An 18,363-nucleotide genomic window follows, 5' to 3' on the forward strand; every position below is an offset into this window, starting at 1 on the left:
GCAGTCTTCGTGATGCCAGCTACCAGAGATCCAGAAGAAGGGCCGTGGGAAAGACCACGGTTCTCCTGGTAACTCTGCACTATTGTCCCAGCGAGCAGCTTTCTGCTCTTCTTATCTGCTACAGTTTCACTGTTTAACAAGACAATGTCAGAACAAATTTAGTCCTGAAAGTAAAGATTTGTATTCACAATCAGGTTACTGTGACTTTACAAGCTTATATGTGTTAGCTAAACTATAGTTACTGTTTGTGTGACGGTTCTTACGTAATTCACCTTAACTTTGTATTGCTAAGTGCAGGTGCTTAAAGGTCAGGAACAAGGCTTCCCGAGCCTGCGAGACTGGCTGAAAGATCAGCTGATTGCTTGGAATAACAACTACTACATCCTTTTTCTGTGCTGCCCTGGGAGATGATGTTCTCTTGCTAGCTCTCATATTTGAAAGACAAAACCCCTGCATTTGTTAAACCTGACTATTAGCTGAGGTAGTCACTGAACTGCCCAGTTCTCTGTCCTGGAGTTTTAAGAACCACCAGCTGTTAGGAAACTTGTGCTAAAAACTAAAAGAGTTGCAACAGCATTACTTTTACAGCACTTCTGAGATAAAACAAGGAGCACAAAATGATTCAAAAACACTGGTTCAAAAAGGAAGCAGTCAGCAAAGAGCACATATGCAGAAAATAAGCAGCAGTTTTGAAACATCTTTCACATGAATTATTTAAAGAGCCACAGTCGCGTGTCACATGGCTCTGGACCAGAGCAGGGTCTCGTCATCTGGCTCGGAGCATGCACCTTGGGCAACTACAATGTATTTGATTTTCCTCCTGAGATAAAAAATGACCCTGGGCAGAGCTGTGAAACGTGACATTGGCTTTAAAGCCGGTTCAGCCTTTCAAATGCTCCGGTCCTCTGCCGACAGCCGAGAAGGACTAGAATTTTTCTTCACTGCCTACCGACGGGCATGCCAATCCCGTAGCCCTTGGTGTCCAGAAGGCCCCCGACCTGCGTGAGGTTGCAATTGCGCTGACGATAATACTCGTTCATGGTGGACTCCAGCAGAAAGGCGTAATTGGAGTTCAGCACGCGCGCAATCCCTTCCTCCGTACTCTTCACAAAGACGCTTGGCTGCTTGGAGTACATGTAGTTCCACATCCGCTGGTACGTCTGGTAGCGGGAGTTCTGCAGGAGCAAGGAGGCAAGCGCGGCTAAGGTAGGAGCATCTTGCTGTAACATAAACCCCAAATTAGACACCACTATGAAAAGGCCACAACAGGGAAAGGAGTCAAAACAGATTTGGTGCCAGATTCAAAAAGGATTTAGATGCCTAACCTCCATTTATTTCAATGAGATTTAGAGGCCCGAATATCTTGGTGGATTTGAGACTTTGTTGGCAAAGCTGGGCATGAAATGCATACCTAATTCCAATAGGTTCCAGCAAAGGTGTTTGCATAAATTCAATTTTAGAAAAATACGTAGTTTCCATAACAGTATTTCAAAAACACACAAAAAAAGCCAGAAGAAACAGCTTGTGCTCGGCTGATTTAAACCACCGAATGCGCCCTGTAGAGCTCACACCCTAGTGTCTGTCACCGTAACCTTGTGCTTAACAGTTCACCAGCATCAGAGCCAGACACCTTCATCCTGAGAAGGGAACTGAGGGCTGAGGGCAGCGCCAAAGCTCTTTGGAGTTTGTTGCTTCCTGAATCCAGATTTTGGTTCACCCCCTTGTGAGGCAAATCAAAGTACCTGCTCAAGAGATCTGGAGTCTTTTCATTGACTACAGTAAACTAAAGCTCAACCAGCCCCAAATCCTCCGACTTTGCTGGTGGTTGAACCCACCTTGGTTTGATCGAGAGAAAAGCCAACTATGGTTAATCTCTCTTGCCTGCGCTGGGCAAAGAGTGAAACCTGCTTGCACAAAGACTGAAGATAAACACACCCTGGTCTACATTAGGAGTTCCTGAATTTGCCCCTTTCCCCTCACGCTTGCATTTCTGCGGCGCACGGAGTCCCTTACACCCCCTCCCGTCCCCTCCTGGCCGAGGCAGCAGGTACGTGACGTGCTGCCAGGCACCCCCTGCCATCGCACTTCCAAGGGCTTGTTTTCTGTGGCTGGTGAGCGATGCCGGAGAACTTCAGGGAATCTGCTGCTGGCCTAGTTACTGTCCTCATCTGTCCAGCTCTGTCCTCTGCGTGCAGTCACTTGGGCAAGGGACAGATGAACAGGGGGTGTGTTTGTTCCCAACTCACTGCACTTTTAGACCGTAACCCTGTGTGTGAGCGTCAGGGGAAACGGCTGCCAGGACAGCTTACAAGGCAGGGTGCTTCAGCAGTGGACATACGTCTCAGGCAACCAGAAACTGCAGGATGGTGAAGACAGCCTCAGCCATGCCTGCTTAATACATCACTGTGTTTGACCCACCATTGTTACACCAGACGCACATGGATCCCAACGTAGTTTCAAGCATTGCAAATGGTACAAGAACATGTTTTGCTAATTTCTTCTCTGGTACCAGCAACTCCAGCACCCGCCAGGCAGTGCAGAGCCACAGTCAGGGTTTTAAACTTGAAAGCCTTCCTGAAAAGAACTAAGCAAGTGCCTTGTATGCAAGTGCCTTGTATACAACCACCTTAGTCACTCGGGCTCTGTTCAGCTCGTTTTAGTTGTAACGTTCTGCTTAAAAGTAGCTTTTTGCCAAACCCCTGAAGGGTGTAAAGTTGGGCTGAAAAGCTCAGGCTCACTCAGGAGATTTCTCAGGCTTCCCAGTTCAGTTCAGACTCAGAGGGGGGCGGGGGTGAAGTGAGAAAAGCTTTATCTCCTCTCGGAATTTCAACAAGTAATAAATAAATAATCCTCAAGCAGTTCTTTGTGCATTCAGAGCACTGCAGAAAAGATTCACTCATTTATTTCCCTCCTGAATAGAGCAGGGAAGATAAAAATTAAATTGGGCTAAATGGCCCACGTAAGTTTTCATACACTTGACTGACTTGTTTTCAGTGCCACTGACCACAGACAGACTCCAGCAGTTTGACACATGCTAGCCTACCTGGGGTTTGCAAACGTTTCTTTGCTTACCCAACCTGACACTTTCATGTAAAAGCTAAGAACACATCAAACCCACATAGAGACCCATGGAAATTTGACTGCAGACGCTCAGCTGCTGAAGAGCATGTTATGTCATCGCTGTGACACAGGGATGCATACCACTTTCCCACCCACGTGGTGGCACTCCAAGTGTTAAGTTGCTTTCTAAGTCCAAGCAGGAAAATCTGCTGCTTCAGGGTGCAGCACAGATGTCCTGACTCTAGTCCTCCAACACCCCAAGAGCATGCCAGCTGCTGCATTACAAAATCCTGCCTTCCCTGTCCTCCACCATACTTCCTCCACCATTCATCCCACCATCACCCACTGTGGATCTAGCCCAGTCCTGCGCAACCAAGCAGCCAGGGGTCTGCTCCAGAGGTCCCCTCCATGCCAGAAACTGGAATAAAACAGGCACGACAGGCTGGGGTGACATCCAAACCTGATTACAGGGTGCCCTCTGCACCCCTGCCCTAGTTAGCAAAAGAATGGGGTTTACTTGGAAGAAGGTCATGCTGGATCCGCCGTGAATGGTGCCGTACTCGATGGCTGTCTGGTCAGCCAGGTCATCTACGGATTCGATGGGGACATCCATCCGCTGCACAGTGAGGAAGGCTGCCAGATTGGCTGTGTAGGAGGAGATGATGATCAAGGTGAATGCCCACCTAGGGAAAGGTGAAGCAAAGACAGTGACCTGAGATTTCCCCATGGACTGAATCTGATCCCCATCCCCACCCTGTGCCTCTCCATCTGCTTCTGCCCAGAAAACATCCACAGAGAAGCCTTGCTTAAGAGGAGGGTAGACCTCCTTACCAGACTCCACTGACACAGCGCGTAGATAATGCTTGGGGGGCAATGGTGGAGCCTTGCTGCATGAATCCCCCGACTGGAAACCACAAGCTGTTGCCAAGAGAGTATTGATTCACGAGAAGATTGCATCTGCCTTGCGAGCAGGGGTGGGGGCTGTACCACTCGTACGGTGTCAATCTAAAATGACAAGAAACAGGTAGCTCAGGTAATTCACTGGGAAATGGGGCACTTCGGAGAAGGAAAAAAAAAAAAAAAAAAAAAAAAAAAAAAAGAAAAACTGTGAAGCCCTAACTCTCCTGGAGGCAGATTTTTCTGAGGAGGAAACTCTTTGCTGTCAATTGATGCCCAGGGCTCAGAGCTGTGTGAAATGTTTGCTCTAAGACTCAAAAGCCAGAGGCTTTCTTGTAAAGATTTGCAAAAGTTTTGAGAGGCTCTGCAGAAAATCTGGGCATGGGCTGCGGGGAGGCTGGAGCTCTGTGTGCAAATTCATACTGCAGAGAACCACAACAATAATTCAAGATGTGCACAGACTTGATGTGAAATTAAAATCAAACATCTTTGGCTGTGATCCCGACTGGAGAACGCGCATCAATGGGAAGTTCAAAAGTGAAGCGTGCGAGACCCGACTGCGTGACACCATCAAGAAAAATAACTGTATTGGTGCAAATGGTTTCTCTGAGAAGGTCTGATTGCCCTGGCAAGGTCTAGGTCCCAGGCCTAGTTTGAAGCCAAGTGCTGGTGTTTCAAAGCATCATGTACTTTCGGTGCTCACTAGGACAGGACAGGGGTGGCAATCTGAAATAACTGACAGCCTGTCACAGAAGCTCTCTTTTTTTGCTGTTTCCAATCCTCAGTTCTCTGGTTGCTAAGAAAGTCTTCTAATTCCTATGCTGCAGTTCATTATATTGCTAATGGTTAACAAAGCTGGTGCCTGGGAAGGTCAATCTGGGGATACTGCCAATACAGCTGCAGGGCTCTGCCAGCTTACACAGCATTTAACCAAAATAAGGTGTTTATTTTCATTTCTGCATCTCCTACCTCACCGTGATGCCAGGGAGGCACAGGTTATTTCTTGAAGATTTTCTATGGTTGGATCAAGCACTGGCAGTAAAAAAATCTGGGAAAGTCTTCTGCAATTCATAGGGTCAAAAGCTCCTTACTACTGAGCAAGGCAGAGAGCAGTGTCCAAACCCCCTTCTCCAGCAGGAAGCCGTGTAAAGGCACCTCTTTGGAGGATTATGTTTAAAACATGAGGAGGGGGCTAAAAAGGCACCAAATCTCGGTCTGCAGAGAGTGTCAGACTGCATTATTCAACGGTTTCTTCAGAACTACATTTCTGAGGCTGTAACAGCATTCGAAGAAACCATTAAAGTCCTGTCAGGATGACAACTTTAGCCATGCCAAGGGACCGAGTGATAGCACAGTTCCAATTTTTGTAATGAGAATTGGGTATTAACCGTGTCCCGAAAGAGCCGTCAAGCCCTGAGCACGTCTTCGGTACACGTTGCTGGGACACAGTTCAACTCTGTCTGAAAAGACCCATCTACGCCACCAACCATAAGCAGTTTGTTAGGAGGTCAAGGAAGACAGCAATGGAGCACAGACCCCGGGCCTCGATGAAAGACATGCTGCAGACGAGCACACAGTGATATATTTTAAAGCTGACTTAAATTAGTCATAGGGAAACGGAACTGAGAGCTGTCAAGTGAGGCTCTGCACATCAACCAAGAGGCTGTTGAAAGATATTAATGAACTTTCTTTTTCTGTACACACTGGGTTTTACAGGGCCAGAGGAAGCAAACATCACTACCGGAATTTGCATTAATTCTGAATTAATCATCTCTGAATGCATTTGCTGGTACCTGCCAGCCTCCACCCTTCCTGGTCAAGACAAGTGGTTGGTTTACCTGTTTGCAGATCAAGCATCTACAGGGACCAGAACCATTTGCACAGCACCAGCCCGACTCCCAAACCTCCTCCCCCGCGGCTCTCGGCACCGGCGCCCACCGCCGTGGCCAAGCACGTTCCTGAATCGCAGCACGCTGCTGCTGCCCGCCCTGTCACGGCCATGCCAACGGCCATCCCGGGGCTGCCATATGCGTCGGTGACGTGCCTGCACGGGAACGCAGCGGCAAAGCCCCAGTCCCCAGCTGGCAGAGGGCTTGGACACTTGGACACCAGTGGCCTGGTGGATGTCCCTGTGTCCCCCTGCCCAGCCCCTCACCCTGCATCCCCCCCACGGGTCTGGGAGCGGGACACTAGATGGCACCGCGAGGAAGGAAGAGGCGCTGCCAGTCACATTACCGAGCAACCAAGAAGAGGACACAGCTGACAGCCAGGTAGGCGAGCAGCATGAAGAGCCAGACGCCAGGGGAAAAGGGATCCAGGAATGAGAAGTAGCCAGGTTTGCGGCCCTGGAAGAGAAACAAAAAGGAGTTTGACCTGCTTGTATTTCTACAAATTAGGTAGTCCGTTCTGAAAACAACGGAAAGAAACACACCTGCCCCGATGCTGACAGTGGATGGGAGCAACAGAAGGGAAATAAAGTAAATGGGGCTTTGCAAAAGCCTTGCAGGGGAAATGGGTGACAGCAAATGCAACAGATGACCAAGCCCTGCAGCATGTCCCCGCTGCGATCCATCTCCTAAGACCATTCTTCTCCCCACCTCAACTACTTTTGCTCCTCCAGGCAAAGAAAGAGGTGAATTGATAGGGGGGGGGAAAAAAGAAAAAAAAAAAAAAAATCAAGACAATCGCAGTGCTCTGCCCTCCCCATGGTAGGATGTGCTGCACCCCTTGCCCCCCGATGGGGAACTCCCCATCTGGAGCCCTTGTCCACCCAAGCAGGCTGCACACCACGCTTGCTGGGCAGGAGAGCACACCTGAGCTCGGAGGCGGGTGGGATCCTTTGCACGAAGCAGAGTGGGGAGAAAATAATTTTTGCGCACAAAAAGAAAAAAAAAAAGAGACGTTTGCAATATTTCTGGTTTTCTTTCTTCAGCCTTGAAATGTTTCTTCTCTGCAAAACCCAATAAAATTATTACTTTTATCTCAGGGAACACGGTATTTTTATCTCCAGGATGCGTCAGAATTTCCTGTTTTTTCTCGGCAAACCACCTTTCCTTGAAAAGTAAGGCCTCACTGCTAGAAAAAGCTTGTTGATCTTCACTCAAAGTACTTTGGATTTTCACAAGGACACTGCCACCGCTGAAATCTTGTCAAATGTAGCAAAATTTGTGCAAAGGGAGGATTAGTTTCTAGGTGAAGTTTCTCAAAAGCTGAACACCTCCCATTTTGGTGAGCGTACTTCTCCCACCACCACCATCTCTGCAACACAGACACTGGTGGTGTCAAGCACACTCAATGCCACTGTGGGGGACAAGGGCAGAGGTAAAAATAGAGCACAAGCCACAGGACTAAAGAAGTGTTCTTACTCTCTGTGCAAATTACAATCCCCGTGTGGAGCAGCAAGCGTTTTGTTTCATTCAGCACTGTGCACCCCGACACGCCTCTCGCACCCCAAATGCTGCAAGCGTTTGGGCAATGCTCATCTACCTTAGGCATCTTCTTTCCTTACCGTCTCCTCCGAAAGACTCCCAGCAAAAGCAGGCAACTCCCAACACAGGGCTAAAGGCTTACATTAACCCTGTGGGAATATAAGCCCTTGACTCACAGAAGCCTCTATCTTCTGCCCCAAACCACAAAGCCACGCCTGGGATCACAAAACCTCGAGCTCTACAGTTTCCCCAAGCACCTGCAACCGGGAAGCTGCCCACGAGTCAGAGGTCCTATGAAGGCTTTTACTGTAAAGTCAGAATGGAAACAGCCTTTTATCACATCTTGGCCAGGCTGTCAATGTATTTCTTGCTGGCACCTTGCTCTGTTGTGTGCTGAAAACATCTATCACTGTTTGCTCAATGCAGCTCACTCCAGCAGCCGTTACCCAGCAGTTGCAGCACGGCAGCTGCTCCTCTGTAGGTTGCTCGCTTTACACAAAAGCTGCTGCTGGGGATCATATTTGACACACAGAGGCCTCATTTTTCCCTAGTCCGCTGCCTTACCCTGCCCGTCTGTGACACCACATAAACTAATAATAGCTGGTAATAAATAACACCTAACCCCAATCGCCATGGCAAACCCAGAGCCATCAAAGACCAGAGTCCTGATATTTTAGAGCTGTGCTTAACCCAAAGGTGGTGAATAATTTTCTGTTTTCACAAAAGTCCCCAGGAAGCACAGCCGCTTTTTTTTTTTTCCTTCCCCAGACTCAGACCAGCACTTCAAATTCCATTTCCATTAAAAACCACTGGTTTACTACTAAAGTATTCCTAATCTTATGCAAAACCTGAATTTCACAAGGTCTTGGTAGTTCTTCTGAAGACTAAGTTGTTGCTAGAAAAGGCAATAGTTGTTGCACAAAGATCTTCCTGTACTAAAAATATCTAGGATACTGTGATATTCTCAGCTTCAGTCACCAGCTGGGACCGTAACATCTCAGAAACCTTCTACAGCAAACTCTGCTCTGCATGAGGTAAAGAACCACCGCACCATAACATCCTATCCCTGTATCCTTAAGGACAAGATGAGTTTGAGCTTGGGATATACAGTAGCATTTTTAGAGAATCTGGCTTATTAAGCCTTTTAACAAATGGATGAGTTAAGAATCAGTGGTTCAGACCATCCTGCACCCATTTTCAGATTAATTTAAAGTCACTTCCCAAGCAAAGGTTCAGGCTCTCCCGGGTATAATTCCAGAGTGTCTCTTTAAACCAAGGTCTCTCTTCCATACCAGGTTATCTTACTGTGCTTGGTATAAGCAGATGAGGTACAAACAGTGAAAGATCCTATGTTCTTTCTTCCTTTCCCTTTTTTGGGTCAATTGCTGCTGTGTTCTGCTTCTCCTTATATTCTTCCCCAAAACCCAGAGAGAGACAAACATCTGCTACAGCCAGCATCTGGGCCCAAACCAAAGGCTTTCAGAGCCAGAGGCACTGCTGGAAACTATACCCCCAGCATCCCAGAGGGACTCGCATTTCCAGTAACGTCCCTTGCTCACCTTGCTGGAGCTCGTCTCACTAGTTCACAGAGACAAGACCATCTCACAAGTCTGCAGGCTCCAAGGTGCGCTCCCTCTGCACTTCTTGCTGATCCCATCCAGACAGTCATGGACTTCTTGATGCCAGCAGGAAGCCAAAGGTAGGCGATGTCAAAGCTCTTCTCTTTAGCGACGGCACGGCTTTCCTGGGTGCCCCACAGGCCCCTGGTTCCCTTTTTCATCTAGAGCTAAACTGGCTCAGCTGCTTCTCTTCTTTCACAGGTGTTTTGCACTCTCAAGAATGAAATGAGGCCATGGGAACCAGCAAGGTGCGAAGGGCACCATCTGCCCTCAGCTAAGAAAACTGGAGCTTCTTGAGCAGAAGATCATTCCAGGAAGCTTATCCTTCCCCAGCATCCCAGAGCTGGCAGAAAACTCCCAGGCACTGGCGCTGCCTCAGCTGAGGCTCCCTTGTGAGATGCTCCTGTAACAAAGTTCCTTTCTGTAATTAAGGCCTTGATGTCTTCTCTATGTTTCTGGGGCAGTTTGTCAATAAATTACGCTCATTAAGGAAATTGCGTTGGAAGCTTTAAGTCTCAGGCTTGGCAATGACTCTCTCCTGTGACTTTACAGTAGTAGTAGTTCTGGTTCTTTTCAGCTACAGTCATTTTCAGGCTGCTGCTACATATTCTTTTCATTCACAGTTGTGGGTAAGAATAAAGATATTCTGTTCCCATGGAGGGCACAAACTCTTTCTTATCTGTCTGTTTTGAAGATGGGAATGACAATATCTGGAGTCTGTCAGATATTTTTAGCCGGTCCCAATACAGCTTTGTTAATTGGAAGAGCTATTTTTCCTGGAATAGAAATGTTCAAAATGTCCAATAATTGATGAAGGCCTCCTGCAAATCCTCAGATGGAAGCAGGAGAGATTCATTTACCCTCCTCAGTCGTTCTTGGAAGTCTTCATTTTCAGCCAGAGAGAACCAGTTTTCTGGGCAGATACTGGTGATCCAAGAGCCTGAACGTGCAGGACATCCGGGAAGAGGAGCAAAGCTGTGTGGCATGGTCCTGGATTTGTCTGTGTTCAGGTCCTTAAGAGACCTTAAGACTCCCTGCCTGCCCTGGACACACACACAGTCTGAATGGTCCCCCGTGCTCGCCTGTTCCCTCTCGCAGAAACAGTCAGCCCTACCTCTGTCATTTCTCATGGACGTTTGTCCCTATAAGAGGCAGGCAAGAGAACTCTCTTCTGTCTCTGTAAGTCAGAAGGAAAGCAAGGAAACTCAGCCTGGAAAGGCAGAAATGTTGATGCGTGCTAGGTGTAACTGTAGTGCATTTGGTCTCACCAAAACAAAGCGTGTACGTTCTAGGACGACCACGTCTGATCCAGGTGCAGATCCAGATCCCTCCCTCTCCAGAGTCCTTTCTCTGGAGTTGATAAGCAAAACCCGAGTATAGGCTGCTGTGAATCCTGAGCCTAATCTGGGGTCACCAGATGGTCCACAACCGACAGGCCAACGCGTACCGTGGTCCCGGGCACGCCTGGGGCCAGCGGTTGCTCCCATCCCTGCTTCAGCGAAGCGGGCAGCTTGCTGGCAGAGCAGCACGGGTTGTCAGGAGGGGTGCCCAGCTCCTCTCGGCTCCTCTGCCTCAGCTGTCAAGCCTCCTCTGGCTGGAATGAAGGAGCTATTCATTCGGTCCTTCCCATTTCGTGTCTTCTGCAGCAATCAAGTAGAAACACTTTAAGTCTCAGTTCACTTGGCCTCAACTCAGCTATTCCAGTGTGCTCACCAAATCTACATTTTCTCATCTTAAGGTAGAGCACAGCAAGGACTTTCAGGGCTGATGAGCCAGAGTCACGTGCTAACTAGTCCCTCGTTCCCTCCCATAGAGGCAGGTATGTGAGCAAAAGCATGTGTACGCTACAAATAAACCTGACTTTCAACATCCCTCTGTGCAGAAATGGCACTGGGCACTTGATTTCAGCCCTCTGCCGAGCAGAGTGACTGCTCAGGACTCGTCATCCATCTCCTGCCTTCCACAGGTCCCACCAGCTGGTCAGAATGGGAACATAATAAAACAAAGCAAGCCTTTTCTCTTAGCAGGCTGCAAGTCAGAAAGCCTATTAGAGTCCCCGTGTCAGAAATCCATACTTGATTATATCACAACAAGTGAAATTGAGAAAAATGACAGGCCCATTTAAAGCTGCCATATTTGGTTATGTGTGATAAGAGACACACGCACTGTGGTGGCTGGGTTGGCAGGGTGGGGAGGAGAAAGGGAGGAGAAATCAGTTGCCACTGGAGTTCCATGGAAATTAAAATAAAATGTCATCATATTGGGAGGAGACCAGGGCGTGGAGGCAACTCCTCAGCAAGAGATTTATTTGTGGTTATTTATTAGGCTACGTCTGATCTGTGCCCTGATTAACATATGTCAGCTGCAATTTTTGACATTGCAGAGATGTTTGTTGGGGCGGGGAAGGGAAGGTAGGGGAGGGGATGGGAGCAGATGGGGCTGTGGGGCTGCCTTCCGCTGCTCTGCAAACAACAACCTTAACGGAAAACAGAGCAATTAGCTATCTCGCCTTTCCTTGTTAAATAAATATTTACCAGTTTAATAAGTTAATTGCCACACCACTCTCAGACGCTCTCCTCAAGCTAAGCAGGAAAGGTCTGGACAAAGAAGGGCCAAGTGCTGGAGAACGAAGAGGGGGCTCCACGCTTCCCTGCTGGGGAGACCTCCCTGCTCCTGGGGAGGGCACGAGCCCAGGCTGCCCCTGCCATCACTCCTCATGGCTTCGATGCAGTAAAGCAGGGCACGCTGCGGGGTGACCTGAGCTGGAACATGCCCTACATCTCCCCTGCGAGCCTGCCTGGGTCACTGCTCAGCTCCGCTACTCAAAGTCCTAACTGGGTCCTTCATCGGGCAGCTGCAGACGAAGTCCTGACCGACGGCAGGGCACTATTTGCCAAAGACTTTTTAAGAATGTAATTATTAACCCTGTTCAGTTCGGTAAATGCCTGAAGGGCAGGCTGGAACGTGGCTGCGTTGCGTTACTCCGGTACCAGCACTAGCAGCAGATGGTCCCTGCCCTGAAGAACTTACACTCTAAGTAGATGTGTCAGACACATTCATATTGAGCTCTCACAGAGGCACCGGCAAATGCCTTGTACTTATAGAGCAGATCACATGCAAACCCTGCACCAATATTCCTGTGTTTCCTCTGGAGGGAGCGACATCAGCCTCACGCTGTTCAGGGAATGATGCCTCGTTAAAGGACTTGCTGAAGGTTATGGTGTAAATTGGAGGCAGAGCACGCATGGTACTCAATCTCCAAACTTTAAAAATGCATCCAAGAAAGCAAGAAACTCAATTATAATCCGAGCCAAGAGACGCTGGCAGAAACACCTCCCGGATCCATGGGGCAGCTGGTGGTGTGAAAAAGCAAGTGTAGCAGGGAAGGGACAGTTACATCTGATTTCCAGGATCTTGAAGAGTCTGACCCTTTTTGATCCATTAAGTCATCGATCCTAAATTCTGCACGTACCAGAGGAAACAATTTTAACTAGATTTTAATTACTTGTTTGTTCTTGGCAGGAGCCAGTCGGCACAGAGAGATGTCTGCGCAAGTTTGTTTATGTTCATACCAAACGCTGCATCTTTAACAGCCTCCTGAATGGGGGCGGGGGGGGGGAGCGGGCTGGGAGAGGCAGCTTTAATTGTTTTATCCTTTTGGCTGCTATTGTTGAGCTGACGGGAAACCAAGACTGTAATTCACATCACACTCGGCACTGTACAGAGCACATTTCCAAAATGCAGACTGGGAATAATATGACATCCTGTTGCAAAGGACCTGGCTGCCAGAGCTCGCCTCCTGTGACACCGGGGAACTGGAGGCTTTGCCTGGCATGTGTGGGCGTAGCTGGGGAAAATCTGTCCTCTCCTGAGCTTCGGGAAGAAGCTAGAACAACGGAAAATGGGAATACAAGAGAATCCACAAGAATTTAAGACGACAAGCGCTGTCTAAGCAAGGACACAACGCAACGCCACGTACACGCTTGCACACGTGAATCCCCTGGGCAGATCCACGGCTGCTGTGCTCCAAGCCAGGGGCCCGCACGGTGCTGGACAGCCACCACGTAACGCCTGACCTGCCTTTCGGGAGGCAGCGGCTAACCATGCTACCGCCGCCACTGGAGTTGCAGAAGATTATCGAATGCGGTGGAGTGAGAACCAGAGCTAGTTGCTAAACAACAGCGTGCCTCCCTTCTCGCTCCCACCTGGCCAATGCAGAAAAAAAGGGGGGCTGAGAGCACCCGTGCAAGGCGGGGAGCACCCTAAGAGTAAGGAGCCTTCCTCGGGCTGCAGGGCCTTCCGATCTTTAGGGTGAACAGCTGAGAGGAGGCAAATGAGAAGGGCTGAGAGCAGAGAAAGAGAGCCCACGCGGGGCAAGGAAATAATTGCCCACGGCAGAGTTCAGCCTGCCCCAGGGCAGTGCCCTGGGCCACTCGAGCAGTGCCATTTTTCCCTTTACCTGCCTGTGATTAAGAAAGCAGAGGGCTGAGCTCCATGGAGAGCATTTACAGGAGGTCACAGCAAAGAAAGCGATCCCAGATATCTTCCTGGCCTGATCTTATTCTCCGATGTGAGAAGACAGCAAGGCTGCACACCACAGAGGCTGGGAACGCAGCTGAGATTAGGGCGTTTGGGCCCCGACACCGACTAGGTGCACGTGTAGATGTCCTAGCTCAGCCTCCCAGGCAGTCTTTCCCACTAAGTGCAAGTGGATGGAGACTCCAAGCCACGTTTGCTGCAGTTGTGGACCCCCCCAGCTGCGCTGCTGCACCCATCCAGCCTAGCCTGCCCTTAGCACACCTCGCCACAGCGGGCTCAAAGCCGTGCTAAAGCCATCCTACGGCTTTCGCTGTGCCTGAAGCAGACCCAGGCAAGCTGACATCTACCCACGCTTCCCCTGGTAGCACCGATCTGGCAGGGCTCTGCTCATGGCCCCTCACCATGCCAGCAAGCGCTCTGTGCCCGGGGAGGATGGGGAAGGGGAGCCAACAGAGCTGGGGGGTTGAATAGTGGCAATCGAATCCACCGAGCTGACACAAGGCAGAAAGACAGAGAAAAGAAGGGAATAAAGGTCGAGCACATTTGCGTTTAAATAAGAAATCAAAATATTTTTATGAGTCATTCATTTTTCTTCTATAACTAGGCACGTTTGCATGCAAATAATGGAGGGACATAAACGGTTATAAAATAAGTCTCTTACCATATGAACTCGGTAGAGAATGCTAATTCCCAAAGTCATGAACGGCTTAGAGAAATCAATCACCTTCTCCCGCTCCGCAGTAATCGTCAGCCCTGCCACGGCCAAATCGGCTTTCTGGAGAGAAAGGATAGCAGAGAAGATCAGGACCCTGAGCCCGGGAAAGCCGCGGGGCAGGGAGAGCAGCAGAGCCATGCCCAGGGCCACCCGCTCCTGGAGGATGGATGTCCCATCTTTCTGGGATGGGGTGCATTTGCTGTGGGGCAAAACCCAGGCTCTGTGGAAACCGTGGGAGTTTTGCTGGTGATGTCCACTGGTTTGGACTCTGTTCCTGCATCCCTCTCCCCGTGTGGGTTTTGCATAAGCCCTGCTCAGACACACTCCAAAGTTTAACCCACCTTGTGCTCCGGACCGTTTTCCCCATTTTTCCTTTCCTCACCTGGGCCTTTTTATCTCTATACTTACAGGTTGGAAAAGCACAAAGTTCCCAGTGGGGAGCCCACTGTGCTAGGAGCTGTATTAACAGCGAACAAAATGGCAGTCCCTGCCCCCAGGCACTCACAGCCTGATTGCCATTTCTATTCATCAAATGCTTTAAGACCTGGCAAAACAAGAGCCACTGAGACAATAAATATTGTACTAATCTAAAGAAGATACAACCTCCCCTTTCCAAAGCCGCTGTTGAATAGAGCTGTCCCCTTCCAGACAAGACTGTTACTTGCAAGCGCCATAAGTAGGAAAGGGTAACAAAGCAGCATCATTACCCCTGTACCTTGAGTCATGAAGTTTACAAGCCTGCCAACCCAGACTACCAAAATTGCAGATCAGTTTCCACAAAATTCAGAGGACTGGCATAAAAATTTCCAGATAGACTTGCAAAGCAAATGAGATCGGGGAAAAAAAAAAAAAAAAAGTCTTCCAATGTTAATACCCTTGTAATATAGATAAGGGATTTGAATTTTAAATATTATTTTTATTACTATAGCTCTTTTAATGTCTGTAATTGCTTTCTGTAAAAATGAACCTCCTCCATTCCCTTACACATTTGTTTGCCTGCTTTGCAGGATGATGATTATGCAAGTGGAAAAAGAGAACAGGGGGAAAGAAAAGCTATTTGCACTTGTTGTCCCTAAGTTTCATAAGGTCTGCGCAGAAGCCAAGGCACCATCAGGCCCGAAGACCCACTAAAATATGCAGCTTATTGCCCTGGATCCATGCACTAGTTGTAAATGTGCCACACAAAGGCAAATTTGTGGGTGAATCACTCTTGCCACGCTCTCTGACCCTGCTGCTCTTGCACCTTTTTCCTTCAGAGGACTAACCACCTCCTGGCAGAGCTTTACCAAGGGGTGTCATCGTCCGTCCCCCCCCAACAGCCTTGCCCACTTAAAGGCAGGCTGGGAGGAAGGGCCAGTGAAAGGCTGGAGTTACAAGAGGGAAGAGCATCACTGCTGGAGCCTGCAGGACGAAGGAAAGGGAAGAGAAAAGAAAGGCAAGGTGATCTGCAAGCCTGCCCAGTAAGGCGGGGGGGGGGGCACGGAGAAGGTGATATTTCACAGTCCATGCAGGACTGCTTTACTGGACAGGCCCAGTGCCAGATTTTTGCAATTGTCTCCAAGCAGCTATTACAGATTCCTGGGAGGTTCAGTCTGGAATGAGTTATGAGTGGGGGAGAATTTCTGCCTAGCCAGACATTTACCCACAGGGTTTTTAGAAGGCACCAATAATCACAACATGGTGCATGAGCACTTGAGCCCTATGTAAACACCAGCAGATTACTAAAATGGGATCAGTTCATCTGTGGAACATGGCATGTGAGGAATTTTATCTGCAAGAAAAGCCTAAAGCTTCCTAAACCTCTCTTGTCTGTACTTAAAAGGGTTTGCAGGTACTATTGTCCTGGGGAGAGCTCTTCCAGCAAAGCCCCTCGTGAAGATACAGCTTATTCTAACAACGGATTTCTTCTCCCAGTCCTCCAAACTGAATACAATTCTACCAGCAAAGTCGTAGACTAAATAGATGGTAAATATGCTGCATCAAAGGTGCTTCATGCAAAACCTCTCAGGACGTTTCCATCCCCATCCAGGGGCCAATATAAAGGAGCGGCATGGCCCCCAAGTTTACCCAGCTAAGTCATCGTCCCTCGCCTCGTCCCCCCCACCTTCTCAGGGGTGGGACATGGATGCCACCAGGGAAATTTGTGCACCCTGGTTATTCCCCCAATTATCGTCCTTTGGGACCCTTCCAGATCATGTAGGCAGCAGCGTCTTGAAAGCTGCTCTTCCCTATGCAAAATACAATGCAAATCCATCCCCCTCCCTTTGCCTATGGAGCAAAAACTCAGCACAGCAGAGCCGCCTTCCCTGGGCACACAGGTTTTGTGCCCAGGTCCCTCCTCTCATCTTCAGAGGGTCCTGCCATTCCATTAGATTTGATTTGCTTCCTTCCACTCATTCCCTGCCTGGTCGACTTCTGCCCTTTCAGGACTTTTGCCAGCATCAGAGCTAGCGTAGCTCGCAGCCTGCTCTAACCTGTGCATATGCACATCTGCTTTCTCCTGTGCCAGAGCTCCCTGCAGCAGAGACCTGGCACCTCCTGGCTTTAGCTGGGGCTGTGCTCTGTCAAAGACTCTCTCTCTGCAGGCTCAGAAGTCATGCAAGTTAAGAGCCGATTTCTGACAGCAATAAACTTTGATCTGGGAATGGCATGCAATGTATTCTCTGCCTGAATATCATCCATTTCATGCTTTCGATTTTGTTTCCTGATGTTCACAAAACTTCTTGTGACTCACTGAGATCAGTGTATCTTAGTTACAGAGGAACTCCGCAAACCTGCGCGCTCTCCAGCCCTCCCCACTGGAGCACGGATAGGATTTTGCATTTTATAGGCTAAACAATGCACTGGGGAAGAAACGGATTTTGCTTTGTGCTTCTGCACTCTGTCCGCAACTGGGCCCTGGGGAAAGGGAAAACGGGAGGCAAAGGATGGGGAGAAGAGGGGGCAAGCACTGCTTGATTATCATCCTTCCAGCACAGTTGCAGCTATAAATGTCAGCATGAAATAGGCTTAGAAAAAGACCCAGAGCATTTTGGGTCTTTGGGAGTAGAGACAGACGCTTCTTTAACAAAGCACTGCTTAAACAAGGCCAAACTCTCGCTAGGCAAGAGGAAGCCCAGGTGGGCTGGTGTCTGAGATGAAAGCATGAGCTGCCACCACCATACCTGGCATTAACCGTGGGATCTGCCTGCATTAGCAGACAGGCTTATGCTGCTACTGCAAAGGATGTTAAACACGGGGGCTGAGCCGGGCTCCTGAAGAGGAACAACAATTAAGCAGCCTTAGGAAGCAAATTGCAGGGACTGCCAGTCCGGAGGAGGCAGCCGCCTCCTCGCTGCGGATGCTGACAAGGCTCATCTCGGCACTAATGGTGATGAATGGGGCCTCACGTCAGCCCTCAGCCCGGGCAGAGAGGATCCCGCCAAAGTCTCCCATGGCATGGGGTACCAGCTGGGAGAGCGACCCTGCTCCAGCCCCACAGCAATTCACAACCTCCTGTCAAGCTACGGAAACAAAACACAGCGAGAAGGTCCAAGTGGCGTAAGTCTTTGGGCTGTTTCTGTGTCAAACACACGGAAGACAAGCCTGAAGGACAGCTCTGGGAGCACAAGGCTGGAATTTCTTCCAGGAGCAGGAGTCCCTGACTTGAACAGCAGTTTGGCTGCTACATGCCCTGGGTGCACATGAGAGCGTCATTCTCGCCAGCACTGCCCACAGAGCCCTGACAGTGTGGCCAAGGTCAGGGAAAGCTATTTTTACGCTGCCCCCATGCTTAGAGGGCCTTCTAGAAAGCTGAAATCAGTGTTCAACCTCCAGGACCCACCTGGCCACCAGCTATTACCCCCAGTGCAGACCCGTCAGCATCAGCACTGCTGCTGCAGATGCCTGCCCCACTGGAAACCCATCCAGATGCGGTACTGAGCGCCTGGCTGGAGGTGTCCCTGTTTTGTGCCAGGGGTTGGACTGGATGATCTCCAGAAGATCTCTGCTATTCTGTGCAACTCTGAGAAATAAGCAGCAGCCACTGCATGGCAGTTTGGCCGCAGCCTGCTCACCGGGGCAGCGGCTCCCACACCACCGTGGCAATGACAGAGCAGTCTCTCTG

General features: G+C 49.4%; 1 protein-coding gene across 2 annotated transcripts in view; it reads right to left on the minus strand.

Annotated features, from left to right (window-relative positions):
• Positions 1-18,363, minus strand: part of GRIK4 (glutamate ionotropic receptor kainate type subunit 4) — a 208,917-nt gene that overhangs the window by 4,600 nt on the left and 185,954 nt on the right. Inside the window, exons 13-17 of one of the 2 annotated variants that reach the window (XR_012651547.1) lie at positions 14,205-14,318; positions 6,193-6,302; positions 3,892-4,065; positions 3,578-3,743; positions 999-1,175 (exon numbers count right to left, since the gene is read on the minus strand). Coding sequence is in view for 1 of the 2 variants with exons in the window: in XM_075035022.1 (XP_074891123.1) it covers positions 950-1,175; positions 3,578-3,743; positions 3,892-4,065; positions 6,193-6,302; positions 14,205-14,318 (790 nt within the window). In the remaining variant the exon portion in view is untranslated. Of the gene's footprint in view, positions 1-949; positions 1,176-3,577; positions 3,744-3,891; positions 4,066-6,192; positions 6,303-14,204; positions 14,319-18,363 lie in introns of both variants that reach the window. The other variant, XM_075035022.1, reaches the window with a different exon arrangement.

This window comes from Buteo buteo, chromosome 9 (genome assembly GCF_964188355.1).
Source record: "Buteo buteo chromosome 9, bButBut1.hap1.1, whole genome shotgun sequence".
NCBI lineage: Eukaryota > Metazoa > Chordata > Aves > Accipitriformes > Accipitridae > Buteo > Buteo buteo.